The sequence below is a fragment of the Lingula anatina genome, chromosome 1 (assembly GCF_051362555.1).
Source record: "Lingula anatina isolate TDL-2025a chromosome 1, LinAna3.0, whole genome shotgun sequence".
Classification (NCBI taxonomy): domain Eukaryota; kingdom Metazoa; phylum Brachiopoda; class Lingulata; order Lingulida; family Lingulidae; genus Lingula; species Lingula anatina.
The window spans coordinates 53,881,256-53,901,719 of record NC_141767.1 but is presented as its reverse complement, the minus strand read 5'-3'; the positions used below and the strand labels follow the sequence as shown (position 1 = coordinate 53,901,719).

The following is a 20,464-nucleotide window of genomic DNA, read 5'->3' as shown; positions in this document are numbered from 1 at the left end:
TGAATAAGTTAATTGTTTTGCTGGCACAGAGGATATCCGGATGCTTTGTCAGCTACCTGTGATGCACCTGATGGTTGTCATAGCAATGCATAACCAGATTTTCCTGGTTAATTAGTTGATGGTTCACTGCCATGTCATGTGTTGGGATGGGCTGTCTTAGGTATATAGCACACAACAGTGGAAATAACCATAATCTTTACAAATGGTGCATTGCTTAATCTGTTACTTTTGCCAACCACTGCTGCAAATTTTTGTCTTTCTCTCTTTCTTTATGAGGGGGTTGGACTGAACTTTTTTGGTTAGAACCATAAAATTTTGCTTTTGAGTTTGTTATTGAACAATCTGTCAGAATAAAAAATATAATGTCCCAGTTATGTCTTTAACATCTGAATGAGATAAGGAAGTTGGACAAGATGACCCTGTGTGAGCACTTTCCTATCTATACACAATACATTTTTCAGCTGAAGCTTACTTAATTTGCATTGGCAATGATTTCAAATGTGGTCAGTGAAATATTGTCTTTGAATAAATTCAACAAAAAAAGTATGTTACTGCAGTTTCATTTGGTTCATTCATAGCCAATTGCCTTGATGATGCCGTATGTGCACTTATAGCCCAGGACAAATTTGGAAAAGTAGGCAAATAGTGTTTTAACAAATTATTATGCAACTTAGATACACTATATGTGAAAAAATTAATTTTGTACTTGTAAAAAAAAAATTAAATTTGAGATCATGAGATTATGAAAGGCCTTCAAGCTAACATAAATTCTATCTTTTCTAGCTGTACAGTTTTGCCATCAACTTTACCAAAGAAGGACAGAGGCAGTATGATCTGGCAGCAGAGTCTGAAGTGGAGTGCAATGCATGGATTGATGCCATCAAGATGGCAAGGTACTTGTTATGTGTTAGTTTGCACACAAAAAGGTTTTAATCTCATTTGAAATATTTTAAAGGTTTCTTGTGAAGGCTGTGACAGTGTCCTTTATATTAAATTTTATCTAATTGATGTGAGACCAATTTGGCTTTACCACACCTTTGCACCTTGCTCTGTACCTTAATATTTAGTACAAGTCCTATACTCTAAATCCAGTGATGCTGAATTAAGAGTCAATTGTGATTAACAGAATCTGAGATCTAATAGGGGGGATTACATGATGCATATTCTGATATTGCATCCAATGATATCAGTATTAACAATCTTAAAATGTTTTTTTTTGTTTAGTTTTAGCCGGGTTATTGAACAAAAAGAGCAATTGGAACAAAAACATTTGCACTTGCTTCAAATACTGGACAGTGAACGCAAGGCTAGATGGCAGTATGTTCAGCAGACAGAGGAACTGACAGAGGAGGTGAAAAAACTGAAAACTGAGGTAATGTAGAATATTGTTAAAATTAAGTGATTGTCTGTTTTTTGGGCAAGACTTAAAGGAGTTAAACAGAAAGGTTGTTATATCCATAGATATCCTTGTTTGTTGTACTATGAAGCTCCTCCTGGCATTTAGTATCAGACAAAATCTCCACCAAATTGTAATGGTTCCCATCTCCACACCTGTGTGGTACCTGACTTGAGGATTACATGTCTGTCATAGGATCCTGACTCCAGGAATTTCTCCCTTTCTGTTCACTTTTCCCCCTATGTCACACTGACCATATGGTCACATTTGGCACAGATCCATCCAAACCATTTTGTGCTAAATTTCTTTCTGCTGTTAGGCCATTCAGGCCACCAGGATGTAGGAATCCATTGGTCCAAACCTAAATCCAGTGGTTCTAATCCAATTTTGCTGAAATAAAAAAAGCTTTAAATCATGATATTTAGGACCAAATGGGCTTTCTTACTACAAACAAGAACAAATGTTTAATTACAGTGTTCACTTCATGTACACCTTATGCTTACTTACACATATTCTTTCTTTGCCATGATCTGTTTACGTAGTGTCAGATAAAGTATTAAAAGATATTCAATGAGACCTTCCAGTTTTTCTTGAAGTGTACAATTGCAGATGTAAAGGCAGAAGAAAATGTACCAAAATTGCATGTACATATGAATAATTTCATATGTCCTTGAGCTTAAAATAATCTTTGCGCCAGTGGCTGCTAGATATACATATATATGTAAGTCACTGTATAAACCAGCTGTTCTGATGAACATTGCTGATGATAAATGAGAACCCTTAGATTTTGGTCAATGGTGATGATCCCTGGTGTACTTTGGTTACACTTACTTTTATGCATAATTATTTTAGTAATTTGCATATCAGTTTTGTTTAAAGGCAATCGATTATCAGCTGATCATCAGCTGGAAAAGGTGAAAACATTTTGATCCTTGCATCTTGAAATTTTACTGTTTTTTCCTGTCTCAATCAGTTCCATGGATGGATTTGAAAGTCAGTCAGTCTCTCTCTCTCTCTTTCTCTCTCTCTCTTTCTCTCATTGCCTCAGCTGGTAAAAGAGCAACAGCAGATAAAAGCATATGCTTGTTGTGGTTCAGGTCTGGCTTTGAAGTTAACAATATCTGTCATAAAATCAATAGCAGCCTGTCCTCTGTTGCAGCAGCTTTGAAGTTCACAACTGTGGAACAATGTGTTATTATATATTCAAGTGGCACATTCCTCCTCAAGGGAGATGGTGCAGTTATATAGCCTTACTGCACAAATCTGCAGGGAAAAGGGATCGACCAGTGTTATCTATGTACATATTACAGTATCATATGTCTGGTTACTGATTCAACAAGTTGATAATATCCAGTGCCATTTTAATGTATACTTAGGACTTATTGACCTTAAAATGAGACATGAATATTAATAAGAGTTGTAACGTTCAGTTGTATTTTTTTTTCCTATTTGGGTCCAGGTAATATAGTCCATGTAAGGTCAAGGTTGCTTTAATTTAGCAAGAACAGTTTAGTTTCTGGGAAAATTATTTTAAACGATACTCTTTGTTGCCTATTTAGATAAATCTTAATAGAGGCTATGCAGGTAAAATTGTATTCCCTTGTGCTTGAATAATTTTTGAAACAAAATGCTTTATTTTTGATGGCTAGGAAAGCTATAATCTCCATTCAAAGTTTTGTGATTTTCAGCACTGTAGTTGGTTAATTTTCAGTGCTTGTGATGGTTGCTAGGGGAGATTGATATCTTGCAAATTTTCTTCAACAGCATATGTTAACTTTGATAAATGAAAGGTAAAGGGTATAAGATGTCATTTGGCTTTATATCGATGTTTTGTTCTCTGTCCCAATTACTACAAAATCTTATTCAATTATACATATTTTGTCATCACTATAGAACTGCAATTATGTATTATGGAAGTATGTGTAAAGTGAACAATTTTGTTGTTATTTCCAATTTCAGCTGCGTGAGTTCAAGACTGGAAAGAAGGATCCTAACCATGTGAAAGCTGCAACATCAACAGAAGAAGAAAGTGATGAAATAAAGAAAATAAAGAAGGTAATTGTTTTATTGTGCTACTTTTAAAGATTGCTATGACTAATTTTTTTACCCCCCAAAATCAAAGCTAAAGACATTCTGCATATAATAAAGATTAAACCATACAGTTTCTCTCTCTTTGTCATGAAGTACAAGATTGAAATAAGAATTAAATGAAAATATATCTTTCCACTGGACTGCAGGCACATATTTGAAAATGATTGAATACATGTATGTTAAAAGTAAAGTGTTACATGAAATGCAGGATAAATAGACTTGTTTATTAAAATAAAACTTAACAAGATGTTTGTTTGATATTTTATTATGAATGTTACTATCAGATATGCCTAAGGTTTGGCCAAGTGATTGAAAATTCTGATTTCTATTTTTATTAATTATACCTAGTCTAGTATATCTTCAAAAATGCTATTAACACATTTAACACTTAGTATATTGAAGTTAATGTGGTTCATTAGAATTAAATATAAAATTGAATTTAAGATAAATGCAATATATTCTGGATTCTAGCGGGTAGTATTGTCTGCTAAATTAGTCCAGGTAAACTTGGTTTCCAAGTCCGTGGTAGCTAGTCCGTTGTGACAAGCAGCTGAGTCTGCTGAGGAAGCTATAGAAACACTGTGTTTCCCATTCACTTTGTCAATAGTGCATCAATTAGTAGTGTTCAGCTTATTGTTTGATTCCACATTGATTTTAAAGAGCATATTTAGAATTATTTAGTCTTTGAGCTGACCTGTCTTAGTAGAGCTATATAATTTATATTTGAAGCCATTTTCTTTTTCATATTTTCACAGTTCTTAATGCATTGTGTTATTGATTTAATACCTGACTACTGGTATTGCATTGAATCCTCTACACTGATCACACATGCTATAAGCTTATGTGGGTAGACCTCCCTTGACTGCTTGATGTGTTTTATTTGCAGACATTTCTCTGTGTAAACTACAGGCTCTCAGAGAGCGCATGCCCCCGCCAATGGGAAATGTAGACCATTTATTGACTAGTGACAGGATACCTTGATTCCATTGCTATTTAAGATTTGGGGGAAGATGAAATTGTTAAAATTTACAGTTTTTGATTCTTTTTAAATTTTAAAGGATTAGAAAAGAAATCCTCTCAAATCAAATTTCAATCATAGATATTGTTTAATCTCTGGATTTTTAGTAATCTTTCTATCAGACAGACTGAGAAATAAGCTTTAGTGACTGCATTACCTCTCCCATTTGGCGGTGGTTTCTGTAGGCTATGTCCTATAATTTGTACTATTCAATCATGCAGTTTAACACAAACCTATGTCACGTGACTGTGTAGTTAACAATATCTGATCATCTCACATTAGTATATTATCATTTTGGATGTGTGGCTTTTATTAGCGCTTCTGCAAGTTGGGTCCATCTTTTACCTTATTTGATAAGTTTTAGATGGAATGTCCATTGAAAGAATGATGACTCTCACAACACCATGTTTATGCTACTGCATATGTAGGTGTAGTGTCCTTATCCTTCCAGGTATACCTTTATTCTTCAAATGTACTGTTTTATCTTAAATTCAGCCATCATTATCTTTTTAAAGGCCAGGGTGTGCCTTCTATTGATTTTTTTAAATATACATTTCTGTTAAATATGTATATAGCACTAGATGTGGTGAAGATTGTGTTCAAATCAACAAAATGGCCATGTTTATTTGTTCAGATTGGAGTATTTGTATGTGTAAATGTTGTTGTTGTAGTGCTTTGGTTTTGTAGACAAGGCAGAATCAGAAATCTGACCAAAGAGGAAGTGACATTGTTGGATATGTCCATGTAACTTGTTGAATGGCAAATGCTTCAGAAATTGTGCTCTCTGATGCTAGATATATAACTTTTACCATGCAGAAACCAATGATATAAAAGGAATAATGGTATAAAGGAAAAGGTTAAATTCTTGATGGTGATCAAGATTTGGGCTAACTTTTTAATGAATACTTAATCATGTGGCTTTCCTCCTCTTCATAATCTGGTTCTGCCTAAGAATTCGAGATAATAGATGTGTGTAAGTCCTTTCCAAAGACCTCAGCTGACACGGATATCTGTATATTCAGCAGCTTTCTTCAATAGCACAGCAAAACCAACTGCTAAATTGTAATATTTGCTCAAAGACTGTTGACTAGCCATATATTTGACATTCCAATTTTTTATTCTCTCCAAAGTGCGAAGGCAATGATAGCGTATCTCCAGATGATGAGAAATTAACCAAGGTAAAGCTTAGTATATTCCCCTGTGCACATCAGTATGTGCGGTGTTTAGATTATGTATATATGTGAGGTTATCATGTGTATATATCATGCAGCACGCACACACTCACACACACACACACACGTGTGACATTTGCTAACTCGAGCCTCAGATTTGTAAGCAAAAATGACCAAATTAACAACTCCAGCCACAAAGTAAGTACTCCAACGTAAAATTAGTTGCCACAATGTTTCATTACACAAACTGTTAATCTGTTTATCTACCCATTTGGTACATTCCATATGAGTCAGAGATTGTCGAAAATGCATTGCTGTTGTAATAATAAGCAGTATGGATAGAAGTATATATGAAAACATTGGTTTGTTTTGAGACTTTTTACATATTCTTTATCTTTCTAAAGACTACTTCTAAAGGCAACTAAGGTCTTTCTCCTCCTCAAAATCTGTCAGTTAACCTCAGGTCACTTTATTGGGCTTTGGCATGGATGTCAGAAATCCTTTCTCTTTTGTCACAGATGCAGAAAGGGGATAAAATATCACTCTTTTGTGATTGAGAAACTCTAAAAACTCTAACACTCTGTTTCTGGTATCTTATGCCATATTGAAACAGTCCTGGATTGATAAATAGAACTCATAAGGGGGCTAAGCACACAGCCAGAGATCTGGATGGAAGCTGGCAAAATTGTTTGTGTAATGAAATGCTGGGCTTGTGGCAAGTAATTTTATGCTGGTGTACTTTATTTGTTGCTGGAGTCATTAATTTGTGCATTTGTGCTCCCAAATCTGAGGGCCGTGTTGGCAAATGGCAATTATTGTTTATGAGGACTGGTACACACACACACACACACACACACACACACACACACACACACACACACACACACACACACACACACACACACACACACACACACACACACACTGGGCATAGTGTTTAGAGCATGGAGTGGTTGTTGTTATATAATACTGAGAGACAGGTGGGAAATGCTTGTGGCACTCATTGTTATGATATATGACAAACTGCATTTCACAGCATGATTTGTGTTGGGAGAATGGCACACTTTCACAACAGCCACTGGTCACATGTTACTGCAGGTACAACATTGGTTTTAGGATACTAGCTTCCATACTGCAGTTTGTAATATATCTCCTCTCAGCAGGCATAGCTATACAAATACATTCTCAGACCTGTAGATGTTCAGTCAATTTTTTTTAGTTTGAATATGCAAGACTAGAAAAGCAATCCAGTTTTGTTTCAGCTTGAGATACTAGTGGGTTTAAACAGGCAGAGGCCTCAAATGCAGTGTCATTCCACTTTTACAAGTCACTCTTATGTTTGAATTTGCATAAAATAAATACTGCTATATGATCTGTTGGCCATGCCAGAGTCACTTTAGATGTACCTTGATGGGTGTGGGACAGATTTCTTGGACAAGAACATGCCCAAAGGTCATGATGATGGTCATCGTGGCAGTTAAATGCTATGATATATGATACACCCTTCTGTTCAACCCTTGTTGTCTATACATTGTTATGAACTTGTTTAACCTTCAGTGACAAATGTTTGACTGTATTATAAATATTCAGTATAACTGTTAAATTGATTTATTTTCTTAAATTTGTGTTTGCTCTAATTTGTTTGACATTACCTCTATGTATGCTTTAATATAACATTTGCTAGCTGCCAATCTACATGGAAGTGATGATTTACTTTCTTTGTTCCTTTGATATGGTATATATTATTTGTTTCGTTTACTATTCAGTGGTTCTTTTCATATTTCTAAAATATCTTTAAAAGAATGTTCTGTTTCAGTTAGTCACTATAGCGAGAAACCAACATTCAGGATTGATTTTTAGTGTCTGAATTTCTGAATAGCTCTCTGCTCCCTGTTTTTAATGAATTAGCCAGAAGTTTAGATTTAGTATAATTGGTAAACTGTTTCCCTTTTTTTCCTCTAAGGCAGGTACATGAATGGCAAAATTGGAGTCAGAGGTCACCTCATTCCACAATCTGATTAGCATGATAATTAATGAGCTATCCTGAAATTCAGTGGCACTAATTCATCTCTTTTGTCTTTTGCTGTGGAAGAGTATACAGAATTCTTAGTCATTAAATTAGTCATTAAATTTTCTTGCTTTCAGCTTTTTTTAAATCTCTCTCTCCTCTCTCTCTCTCTCTCTCTCTCTCTCTTTCTCTCTCTCTCATGAGCCAAGCTGATACATAGCAATCACTCTATGTATCGATTTGAACAAATTAAATTTTGTATATATCCCTAAGCAAATGTTGATAGAGACACTCAAATAATAATTCCCTGTGTTCCAAAAAGCAGAATTTGTTGTTGGGAATAAGTATGTTTTTATAAATAACAAAATGATAAATCATGAATATTGTAAAATTGAAATTATTTGCAAATTTTTGCATAATTACCATAAAAATACTGTCCAGTACTGGTTTTTTTTTTTTTTTTTTTTTTTTTCAATACACTTAAAGTGTCTGTTGCTGTCTGACACATCTGTTGTTCACCCTAAAGGGGCCAAGCAATATTTTTGTTTTATTTCACATTTACTGAGTTCTTTTCTTAGGCAAAAATCCGAAAGTTTGAGAATTAGTGTAATCAGATTTTTATACCAATTTTATATTTTTTATATTTATTTATTTATTATTATTATTATTTTATTTTATTTGTTTATTTATTTATTTTTATTTATTTATTTATTTTTTGCAACATTAACCCCATACCTACTGAACCCATTTTTTTAACTTAAAATTGTCTGGAAGGATAGTTTTTATGAATCAAAGTAATTGATATTTATGTGGTTTTTTTTTCACTTAATTGGCAACATTAACCACATGACTACCAATCTATTTTTATCTCATTTTGGTAGAAAAGGCACATTAAGTATGAAAATTAAGTGAATCATTTTTTTAACATTCTTACTTACCTGGCAAGCTGTACTTATTTTTTTACTTTAAATTTGCTGGGAGAAAATAAGTCTGACTGGTTTATTTTGGGTTTTTAAACATTTTAAAAATATTTTGTGGTATTTTGCAAATTGGTTATCCAGCATCTTCTCCATCACATAACATGTTTGATTGACATTTCATGTTTTTTATCCTTAAAAAATCCCCTGTATTGTACATTGGGAATGAACAAACTACAATGGTATTGGATAAGCACAACTATTCTAATATTGAAATAAATGTCTTGTAATGCACCATTTTGTTTTATATCATGCTAACCTTAAAATAATCTGAAATACTAGATATGAAGGAAATATGAAATTGTCTTCTATGTACACTACATTTGTACTAAATAGCACATCTGTATTTTCTAATCTATTCACATCAGGAGATGACCACTCAGTTTGCCACTGATCAGGTATCAAATGTCTAGACTTGAGAGCCATTTTCCCACCTGTCCCCCCTCACATATATATCTATATATATGTATACAATTATAAAATAAGTTTTGTGATATATGTTTATATACACATAGGCATATTCTGTTTGTTTTAGATAGATGTTAGGCACAGAAAGGGAGAGGGTATGGCCTTTTTTAGGAATTGTTATATATAATTTTTAAAAAGATTTTTAACATTTCAATTTTGGGGGGAATAGGAAAGCATTCACATCGAGAAGAGCCAAGGACTAGCAAGGCCGAGACCCAAATATGGCGGACCTACATGAAAGGAAACCGCGTAATCCTTTAATAGTCACTCAGTGAATGTCATTGAGAGACCTTTCATGAAGGTTCACCATATTTAGGTCTTGGCCTTGCTAGACACCGGCTCTTATCGATGTGAATGCTCTCTGACATTTTGAACTGTAGCTGGATTCATGAAATATTATCAGATGATAAGCAATTTTATGTGTTTTTACTCTTGATATGTTTACCAACTGTTCTAAACAATTTGAAGTTTGTGGAAGAATGTAGCTAATGATTTGGTAAATTGGAACATTATAGTTTTAACTTTTAGTCAGGCAGTCCATGTTATTTCAAGGATTTTGGCAATTACATTTCATTATCTTGGCCCTGTTGAACTTTACTGCACTGTCCAGTGACCAACACCCTCTGCAGTTACCACAAATTTATCCCTATGCTTCATATCTTCAATTGCCATCTTGTTCCTGTCTTGTTTAGAGTCAAGTTCTCTTTCTTTCTCTCTCTCTCTTGCTCAATGCATGGCCCTTAAGGGCACTTATCGTGTTAGAGATAGAAAAGAAAGAAGTATAAATGGAGAGATATCATAATGAAAAATGTAAGTTCTGAAACAAATAATTTAGTAACTACCTGCATTAGACATCAAATTTGGTCTAGCCTTTGAATAATAAAGTTGAGAGTGCTGTCAATTGTATAATTTTTGGCCTTCAGTTAACCCATTTCATCTCTCTTGTGCTTAATTTTTTCATGTCACTGAACTTTCTGCCATGAGGCCTACCCTTTTCCTTACAAAGCCTGCTGCAAGTGTTGTATTTTGAATTGTTGAATGAAGTTTTTGCCTGTGGTCAAGCAGAATATTCCTGTAGATAATCGCATGACCGAAAAATAAAGGATTTTCACAGTATGTCAAATGAAAAGTATTTCTGGGGAAGGGAGAGACTTTTCACTTATCCCAAGAGGTCTTTCTCAAATTGTGTCTTTCTTTAGGAATTTGCTCTGTCAAAAGTATCTGCAGGTACATGACAAGGTGATCACTTGATGTACCTGCTTGATTGCTTTTTCCTAGAATGCTTTGATTTGTGTAATACATGGTAATTGTACCACCAGCGTTAGCGCTGGCGGTACACATGGTTTCGGTCCCGTCCGGATCGTTCCGCCGGCTCCGCCGGCTCCGCCGGCTCCGTTGGCTCCGCCGGACGGCTACCGTTACCGCTTCTCCTCCTAGACGGTAAGGGCCCCCGTTCCCATCTCATGGATTTAGGTCACCTATAATCTCAACTCGTTCCACGTAAAATTTGGGCTTTGTCGGTATTGGGGTCTGGGTGTGGCACTCATTGCAATGCACCCTTGTCTAAAAATGGCAAAATTAAATGCTAATTATCTACCCTATGGAAGGAGTTATGGGAAAAATTTCTATAGACGGCTTTCCAAAAGTCATATGTGTAGATTTCAAATATACCCTTGGATTTGACCTTTGACCTTTACTTCAAGGTCAAATGGGCCAAAATTTTCAAAAAAATGAAATTTTTTACGAAAAAATTTTTTTTTGCCCTGTTATTCAGACACCACACAGACTTAACCAATAATATTATTGGAAGGTGTTACCCTTCAGGTCATCTTTCATCTCCATGAATTTGGGGTCAATCGGTGCATTTTCACGGGAGTAGCGGCCATAAGATACCGAAACTGAAAACTGTCTCTAATTCGGGAACCGTTAATGCTAGAGACCCATTCTTTTTTGCATTTTGTAGAGCATGTAAAGCCCAACACTGGAGGTGGTCTCGGTTTTTTTGTATTCCATACGGTTTTCGAGTTACGCTGTATCAAAAAGTACATATTGGTGGTAAAAGCAAAATGTGCAGTACGGTAATGGATAATAAATTTTGAACTCTGGAAAAATAAAACATAAGGCTTGGTAAAGCAGACAACTTGTGTTCAAAAATGACATTATTTCATCAAATTTGAACTTCTGAAACTTCAGAGCACCTCCTATTTCAAGAATTTTGACCAAAATGACATTTTCTTTATTTTAATTAATTTTTTCTGTACGAAATTTAAGGCACATTATGGTAACTCCAAAATTATAACATTTAGTCCCTTATATCTCCAAAACTGGCAGAGATAGGTCCATAGTTACTATTGAAGTTGAATAGGAAGTCATATACTGGCAATCTTACTATGACCTTGAAAGTGACCTTTGACCTACTTTTCACCATGAACTGAACTTTGCAAATTTTTCTTCCCTTTTATCTCCAAAACTGGCAGAGATAGGTCCATAGTTACTATTGAAGTTGAATAGGAAGTCATATACTGGCAATCTTACTATGACCTTGAAAGTGACCTTTGACCTACTTTTCACCATGAACTGAATTTTGCAAATTTTGCTTTCCTTTTATCTCCAAAACTGGCAGAGATAGGTCCGTAGTTACTATTGAACTTGAATAGGAAGTCATATACTGGCAATCTAAATGTGACCTCAAAATTGACCTTTGACCTACTTTTCACCATAAACTGAACTTTGCAAATTTTGCTTCCCTTTTATCTCCAAAACTGGCAGAGATAGGTCCATAGTTACTATTGAACTTGAATAGGAAGTCATATACTGGCAATCTAAATGTGACCTTGAAATTGACCTTTGACCTACTTTTCACCATGAACTGAATTTTGCAAATTTTGCTTCCCTTTTAACTCCAAAACTGGCTGAGATAGGTCCATAGTTACTATTGAACTTGAATAGGAAGTCATATACTGGCAATCTAAATGTGACCTTGAAATTGACCTTTGACCTACTTTTCACCATGAACTGAATTTTGCAAATTTTGCTTTCCTTTTATCTCCAAAACTGGCAGAGATAGGTCCATAGTTACTATTGAACTTGAAAAGGAAGTCATATACTGGCAATCTAAATGTGACCTTAAAATTGACCTTTGACCTACTTTACACAATAAACTGAATTTTGCAAATTTTGCTTTCCTTTTATCTCCAAAACTGGCTGAGATAGGTCCGTAGTTACTATTGAACTTGAATAGGAAGTCATATACTGGCATTATAAATGTGACATTAAAATTGACCTTTGTCCTACTTTTCACCATAAACTGAACTTTGCAAATTTTGCTTCCCTTTTATCTCCAAAACTGGCAGAGATAGGTCCATAGTTACTATTGAACTTGAATAGGAAGTCATATACTGGCAATCTAAATGTGACCTTAAAATTGACCTTTGACCTACTTTACACCATGAACTGAATTTTGCAAATTTTGCTTTCCTTTTATCTCCAAAACTGGCTGAGATAGGTCCGTAGTTACTATTGAACTTGAATAGGAAGTCATATACTGGCAATCTAAATGTGACCTCAAAATTGACCTTTGACCTACTTTTCACCATAAACTGAACTTTGCAAATTTTGCTTCCCTTTTATCTCCAAAACTGGCAGAGATAGGTCCATAGTTACTATTGAACTTGAATAGGAAGTCATATACTGGCAATCTAAATGTGACCTTGAAATTGACCTTTGACCTACTTTTCACCATGAACTGAATTTTGCAAATTTTGCTTCCCTTTTATCTCCAAAACTGGCTGAGATAGGTCCATAGTTACTATTGAACTTGAATAGGAAGTCATATACTGGCAATCTAAATGTGACCTTGAAATTGACCTTTGACCTACTTTTCACCATGAACTGAATTTTGCAAATTTTGCTTTCCTTTTATCTCCAAAACTGGCAGAGATAGGTCCATAGTTACTATTGAACTTGAAAAGGAAGTCATATACTGGCAATCTAAATGTGACCTTAAAATTGACCTTTGACCTACTTTACACAATAAACTGAATTTTGCAAATTTTGCTTTCCTTTTATCTCCAAAACTGGCTGAGATAGGTCCGTAGTTACTATTGAACTTGAATAGGAAGTCATATACTGGCATTATAAATGTGACATTAAAATTGACCTTTGTCCTACTTTTCACCATAAACTGAACTTTGCAAATTTTGCTTCCCTTTTATCTCCAAAACTGACAGAGATAGGTCCATAGTTACTCTTGAACTTGAATAGGAAGTCATATACTGGCAATTTACTGTGACCTTGAAATTGACCCTTGACCTACCTTACGAAGAACTTAAATTTGATTGTACCATATATGTTTTTTGCAATAGTTTAAAAATTCTTGTTGATTGCATTTTTACAGCTTGTCAAGCACAAAACTGGTGGCTGTGTCCCTTATTTTGTGTATGTGGGGGTCTATACGAATGCGCTTGCTCCAGCTGGTGGTACAATATTCGGAGGCGGTATCGCCTCTCTGATCCTCTAGTTTTGATTGGTAGTACACCTAAACTTGATGTAAAGGGTGAAAATGTCATCAATTCAAATGACCAAATTATTTGCGCATTTCATGTGCTTAAAAATATTATTGTTGCATGGTCTGCGTGTTTCTTATGTTTATTTTTCCAAGAAAGTTGATCAAAGAAGTACAAACAGGTTTTCAGGCGATATGTTACGTTACATCCTTGTCATATGCCCATAGGGACCATTTAATTATATAGCATGGAACTGTATGTTATCCATTTGTCCATCAATTTTTATGCAGATAATTCCTACTTTTTTTTCTTCATACTCACCTGGATGATTGATATTAATATGCAGTTCTTCATAAATGTGAGATAATTGTGAATGCTCCATTTAATTTTACCTTTGAACTAGTTTTTATAATAAAGTGCACTTTTTCAATTTTCCTGGCCTTATTTCTCCAAAACTAGAAGAGATGAACCCATATTTACTTTTAATTTGAATAAAGAATAATAAGTGCCAAATCCAAATTTGGCTTTAAATTTGGCCTTTGGCCTACTCTTTTTTACAGTGAAGGGCACTTTTTTATTTCAATTTTGGCCTTGAATCTCAAAATTTATCTTCTCTATAACCATTAAACTTGAATATGAAAATCACATTTTACAGATCCAAATGTGACCTTGAATTTGACCTTTAAACTACTTTGACTACATTTTCTGTACTTGTCTTTAGAGTCCTTTGAATTTTTAGAAAGTTTCTTTCACTTCCAATGATATCTTGTAGGACAGTTTATATCTACCCTTATTATGCACAACTGTATACTTTAAATCCTGACCAATAAAGCTTGTTAAAGAAGTGGCTCATCCTTTGGGCACATAATGTTCCAACTTGCAGTGCCCTTGTTTTTAGTTTATTTAAGTCAACAAATGCTTCGAAATTGAAAAATTACAATATGGTAGGAAGGACTATAAGAAAGCCATTTGAATAAAAGTAAATAGATTATTTGTTCACGAGAAAGCATAGAGCCATACAAATAGATAAGAAGGCTATTTGTCTTGAAGGTTTTTTTCTGGAAGATTACTTCTTTTTGTGTGACAAAACTCTTTACAATTATAAAATGGAAGTAATACCAATCTGGAACTGTGAATGTGATCCCCCATGTGAATGTTCATTGTTTTTACATAGATACACTGCATTTAAGTTTTTAACCTTTCTTCTCATCATCCACTGACTTTATTAATTTTGTGATTTTGACCCCTAATTTTTGCATGTTGTATTGTGGTACCATGTCATGACTTTCACAGGTAGTTGTTTTAGTTGGTAAAAGATGTCCATTGATTAGGTTGGTGGTTTTGGCACATTGTTTTGTTACATGTGAAACTGGTTTTAGAATAGACTGGTATGATGTGCTTAGTGTATAATTAACAGACTTTCATGAAGCATATCCATGCTTTACTGGTACACCGTTTCCTTGCTTGTGTGGCTAAAATTTTCTATGTAGCTTGCATGTATGATATACTGTACCCATGCATGTGTCAGGTATTGCATAAACTATTTTTGAGTGGGAGATGGAAGTATCTCTGTGTTGTAGAAGTTATATGTACTAGGGGATGGGGTATCATTGTTTAGGTTGTTTGATAGATTTGCATGTTATTGAATGTCATTATATATATATAATTACCAGGTTCACAACCAGCCTGCATTTTAAGATGCTCATATGTTGTGTGACTGTTGATATTTTTGTAATGAAATGTGTAAATTGACCAACCAGCCAACTGGTTATTGCAACAAGTCTTTCACTTTCCTTATTATCATGTTATACTGATTATTAATTGAAACCCAGGTTTGTGAACTGCTTTTCTATTTATTCTTCTGTATTGATTCTTACAATTCATGTTAAGTAGAATGAGCTATGAATTTTCAGATTCAACTCCATGCTGTTGATCTTTTTCTTTATATAATATATATTAGCAGACCAAATATTTTCCAAGGAAGGCAATTATTGCCTGTTCTTGTTGGTGTTTGAAGGTTTTCTTTGATCTTGATATAATAACACATTATCGATGTGAAATAGCCAATTAAATTTGTCTGGTCTTCTGACTCTTCCAATATATATTTTTGTACTAGGCTCTTTGTTTCATTGAGTTCACATTAAATCAATTTCAGTTCAAATCAACAAGCCTGTGATTAAGTCAATTTCATGCTTTGTCATGATGTTAAATATATCTTATAGGGATACCAATAGACAAATTCTGATACCAATAGACAAATTTGGCTGATGAGATCACTTCAAACTTCAATTAAGCATCTGCCTCTTTTGACAAATGCAGTATTCGACAACTATCTGACATGCCCCTATATCCTTTGTGTGTAAGATGTAATATCTGCTGTTTTGAAAATGACTGTTCTGATGTACATTTTACTGACACCATACACAAGCATTCCTAAATCCTGGCTGTTAAACAGGGCATCATGTATTGTTATCTGGATAATAAAAAAGAGGTCTGTTTGACCCACATTATGCACATCATCAATGAGAAAGGCTGTTTTGCTTCTAATCAATTTCTTACCTTTGTTAATACAGGTTTGTAATTATTTATGCATTATCATGGCTCATGTCACTGGAGAGCGCATGTGGTGTCCTCAAATGAAGTATCTGAATACCTCAGAGAAGTTTTAAAGTCAGCACCTCACTTTTTTATGTGCAATTGTACGCCTGGATATTTAATTGATGCCACAAGCTATAGATCCTATAGAACAGGTGTCAGTCAGTCTGTCCTCCTTCCTTGTCAAAAACTTGTGAATACATGCATTTATGAAAATGGGTTTACCTGATATGGAATATAAGCCTCCCATGGAGCTTTTGGAAAGTTGGTGACTGGTTCCCCTACATCTTCCTTGTGAGGTCCCAGCAGCCTATTTTAGACAATTCTTGAGTTAAAATTTGGGCTGTGAATTTTGTATACTTGATTTCTGTGATGGGTAGATAAGTCTGGCATAATTACTGTGGTATGTTCCTATTAAGATGCACTAATTTCTAATTCTTTTTTTATTTTCAATATACATTGTCTTTTTTTTAAGTTAAGTGATAATTCTAAATTAAATTCATATTCCCCTATGAATATTGTTCGGCAAAATGCTGCATTTTTTACACTATTTCTGTTATCTAAAAAAATAAATAGAAAATAAAATTAGTTGACCTGAGGAATATTTCTTTTTTTAGAGAAAATTGGAGTCAATAATAATATTAAAAAAAAAACATTTTATTCTCTACACAAGGTTGGTCATGTTGCAAATCTTGACATGCAGCTCTTTGGCCAACGTTGTTTTGCATAAACTGGAACATTTTTTACAACTGGACCCTATGATATATCGTACTATCTTGATGTTCAGACTATCATTAAATCCAGAATTACATATAATTTTAGGAGATTTATGTGCTGAGCTAGGTGTGTCTCAGGGTCAATATCAGTTTACCAGTGCACTGAGACAAAGGATTGTCTCAGGAGATAGCATTTCTTTCCTGCAATGTTAACAGATCCCTCCCCTTCCCTCAAATATAAATATATACTCACTATGTAACTGTTAAAACACTCTTGTCTAGCTTTTTTTCCCTTTTATGGTCTTTTCAATTCCTTATATGAATGCACTGTACCATCCATACCTTAGTTATCAGAGTTGACTGCAAGTGATTGAGGTATAGCTTGCTTTACCACTTGCTGTGGATCTAGCATGCTTTAATGCACATGTCTTTATGGCTTGGTGTGGAAATCAAACCCACTGTTGCAGTTCTGGCTTGCAACAAGACTATCTGTAAAATATCCCTTTGATAGAAATGACTGTGCTTTGGTTCTTGGCTGACTGCTAATTCAAAGATGCTTTATGTTAAATTATTTAACATGCATAAGCAATTGTTTTCAGGCATAGAAATTGGTTTAGAAAACACCAGTGCAGACACACGAGGTTCAATGGAATATGGTCTGTAAAATATGAGTAAATTTCTGCCTATTTATATTATGGACCTGTTGAATTCTGTTTCAATTATATTCCAATAATTCCAACACTTGTATTGGAAATTTTTCATTTTCTACTGCTACATGTTTGTTGCTAGGGGAAATCTCTTCATATACAAATGTGTATATTCTTAGATAATTAGGTTACAGTAGAATCTATTGCAGACACCTGCATATCTTGCCTATCTAGAGAAAGAGACATAAATAGAGGATATTTGTCTTCAGCCTGCAGCAAAGTGGCACATGAACATCTATTTACTTTATTCTCCCAGAACAATAGGGATAAGGTTATCTTTGTCTTCTTGTGTTTTTATACAAATTTTATACATAATTATTAACATTTATATCACAAAATTTGATTGTGGAAGAGTTCTAGTTTTCCCCCTGGTGTTTATGAGAACTGCATAAAACTGATTATCTGTGTTCAGGGAAAAGCTAGGCCAGGTACATGAACAACACACAATATGGTATTGATTTTTTCATGGAAAATTCAGAAGGTCACAGAATTGTGCACAGACATTATTCAGTATCTGCTGTGAATGAAATAATAAGTGAATGTAATGTATCTAAAAAGCCACCTTGCTGCAGGAACAAAGTGTTACTGCAAATGCTAATTTTTAATGATCCAAATGAATGAAATTATACACTGCTTTATCTATTCAATTGCATACAATATCACATAAATGTATTGCTACACAGGCATGTATAAGTGCATACATGCATCGCTGTAGGCATATGAACACGTGTACATGCATACACATGCACAAGCACTAATAACTATAAATAAAATGGGAGAAATGTCACTGTATTTTTTGGTAGCTATGCCAATACAGATTGATGTTAAAATTGTATGCTCTTGACACAGCTAGTATTACTTTCTTGCACAGTAAATATAGTGGTATTTCTGTTATATGTATCATTATAATGAACATCCTGTTATTATTTAGTTATTGCCATCATGCTGTAACCACATCACATATTAGTCTGTTGGTTTGTATAATGACCTCATGTAATCTTGAGTTACCCACCATTTTGTGGTTACTGTAGTAGTATAAAGTTGATATTTTGATGCAAGTACAATTATAGCTTATGCCTTTGATATCATTTGTCTATTGTAAACTGTTATTATACATTGCAACAGCTTAAAAGCAGTCATGATCACTTCATTGATGGTTTTCTTTAACTTAGTTTATTATGATGCTAGAATAATAAGCTAGGTATTGAAGTGCAAGTGTAATCATCTAAAAAGTTCAATTACTTTAATCACACAATTAAAGTTTATTGCTATGAGTTGTAAATGTTCAGTTTTGTGCATATTTCTGTCGGGACAATGAGTGCATGCCTATTCTTCTGTTATCAGGTTCAAAGTTTTTTCCGAGGATGGCTTTGCCGCAGACGTTGGAAACAAATTGTAGAGGAATATATTCGATCACCGCATGCAGAAATGATGCGGAAGCGGAATAGCATTGTTTTTGGGATGGTGGAAGGAGAAGAGGAATATGTCAAGCAACTTTCCACTTTAGTATCTTGTTTCCTGCGCCCAATGAAAATGGCAGCAAGCTCCAAAAAGCCACCTATCACTCACGAAGACGTCAATTCTATATTCCTGAACAGGTGCTGTATAGATGGTGTAACACACTACATTTCTGAATATTTCACCATGAATCATCTAAACTGCTGGTTTCAAGGTCCATTGCTAAATTATAGAACTTTCAAATTTGATAATAAATTGAACGGTGATTTTTTGACAATTGGCAGTGGTTTGTCCATGCATGTAGCTATCAGAACTGTCACCTCTGCAGCAGTGGAAAAGCTGTACTTATGACCCATCATTTCTAAAATGTTTTACTATTGTACATAAAATAATAGTTTTACTTTCTATCACTTTCTATTGCAGTGAAACAGTATTGTTTCTGCACCAGATCTTCATGAAGGGTCTTTGTGCAAGAATGGAGAACTGGCCTACTTTAGTACTTGGTAAGACAACCACATCAAATCATAATGCTACTGTGTTTCAATAATCACTGCTTATTAATCAGGGTAATTCTAATTCTTGACTTCTTGCTTAAACATGAACTAAATAGCTGTTTATATGTTATACATTGTAACTTTTAATATGAAAATGTCAAAAGAAAGTAGTAATATGACATTGATGAGAGTCAAATTTTTTTCATAAGAATTATGAGTTATTCATCTCCATCATTCCAGGTGATCTGTTTGATATGCTCCTCCCAATGCTGGGAATTTACCAGGAATATGTACGCAACCACCATTACAGTCTACAGGTGCTGGCAGAGTACAAACAGAAACTGGAGTTTAGCACACTTCTTAAACGTTACGAGGAGAAACCACCATGTGAAGGGAGGTCTCTCGAAACTTTTCTCACATATCCTATGCACCAAGTAAGCACCTGTTGTTATAAAATAGATCAGATTGATTTGAATAAAGATAAATTGGCAGTATTTTATCTTTAATCTTTGTAATTTGTAAAGGTTTTCAAACTTGAGATGAAAAAGAGTATCTGTGTTCTAGCCTTAGAAATTTCAAGCAGTTTCTCTGCAGTAAATTAAAGGTTTCAGATTAAAAATTAGTTTCTTCAAATTAATGATTTAATTAGCATGCTGCAGAAAGCTTTTTTTTTTTTTTTTGTACAGATTCAGCTAAAGTAAAACTGAATTTGAACCAAATAAATGAATATTAACAATGAGCCAACACAATTAGAAATTTATGAAAATTAGAAAAGAATATGCAAATTATTTATGTGCTTCTTTGAGTATAGTTTAAGCGCAATTAACCTTTACCAATCTTGATGCCATTCAGTGTTATT

The 20,464-nt window shown here is 34.2% G+C and overlaps 1 protein-coding gene across 17 annotated transcripts in view; it reads left to right on the top strand.

Moving 5' to 3' along the window:
• LOC106168494 (ras-specific guanine nucleotide-releasing factor 1) overlaps window positions 1–20,464 on the top strand; it is a 68,751-nt gene that overhangs the window by 20,998 nt on the left and 27,289 nt on the right. For 13 of the 17 annotated variants that reach the window (XR_015332003.1, XM_087001540.1, XM_087001550.1 and 10 more), the window contains exons 3-9: window positions 784–893; window positions 1,225–1,372; window positions 3,356–3,451; window positions 5,636–5,683; window positions 18,998–19,251; window positions 19,535–19,614; window positions 19,846–20,039. Coding sequence is in view for 16 of the 17 variants with exons in the window: in XM_087001540.1 (XP_086857666.1) it covers window positions 784–893; window positions 1,225–1,372; window positions 3,356–3,451; window positions 5,636–5,683; window positions 18,998–19,251; window positions 19,535–19,614; window positions 19,846–20,039 (930 nt within the window). In the remaining variant the exon portion in view is untranslated. The remainder of the gene's footprint in view (window positions 1–783; window positions 894–1,224; window positions 1,373–3,355; window positions 3,452–5,635; window positions 5,684–18,997; window positions 19,252–19,534; window positions 19,615–19,845; window positions 20,040–20,464) is intronic. The other 4 variants (XM_087001546.1, XM_087001545.1, XM_087001551.1 and 1 more) reach the window with 1 other exon arrangement.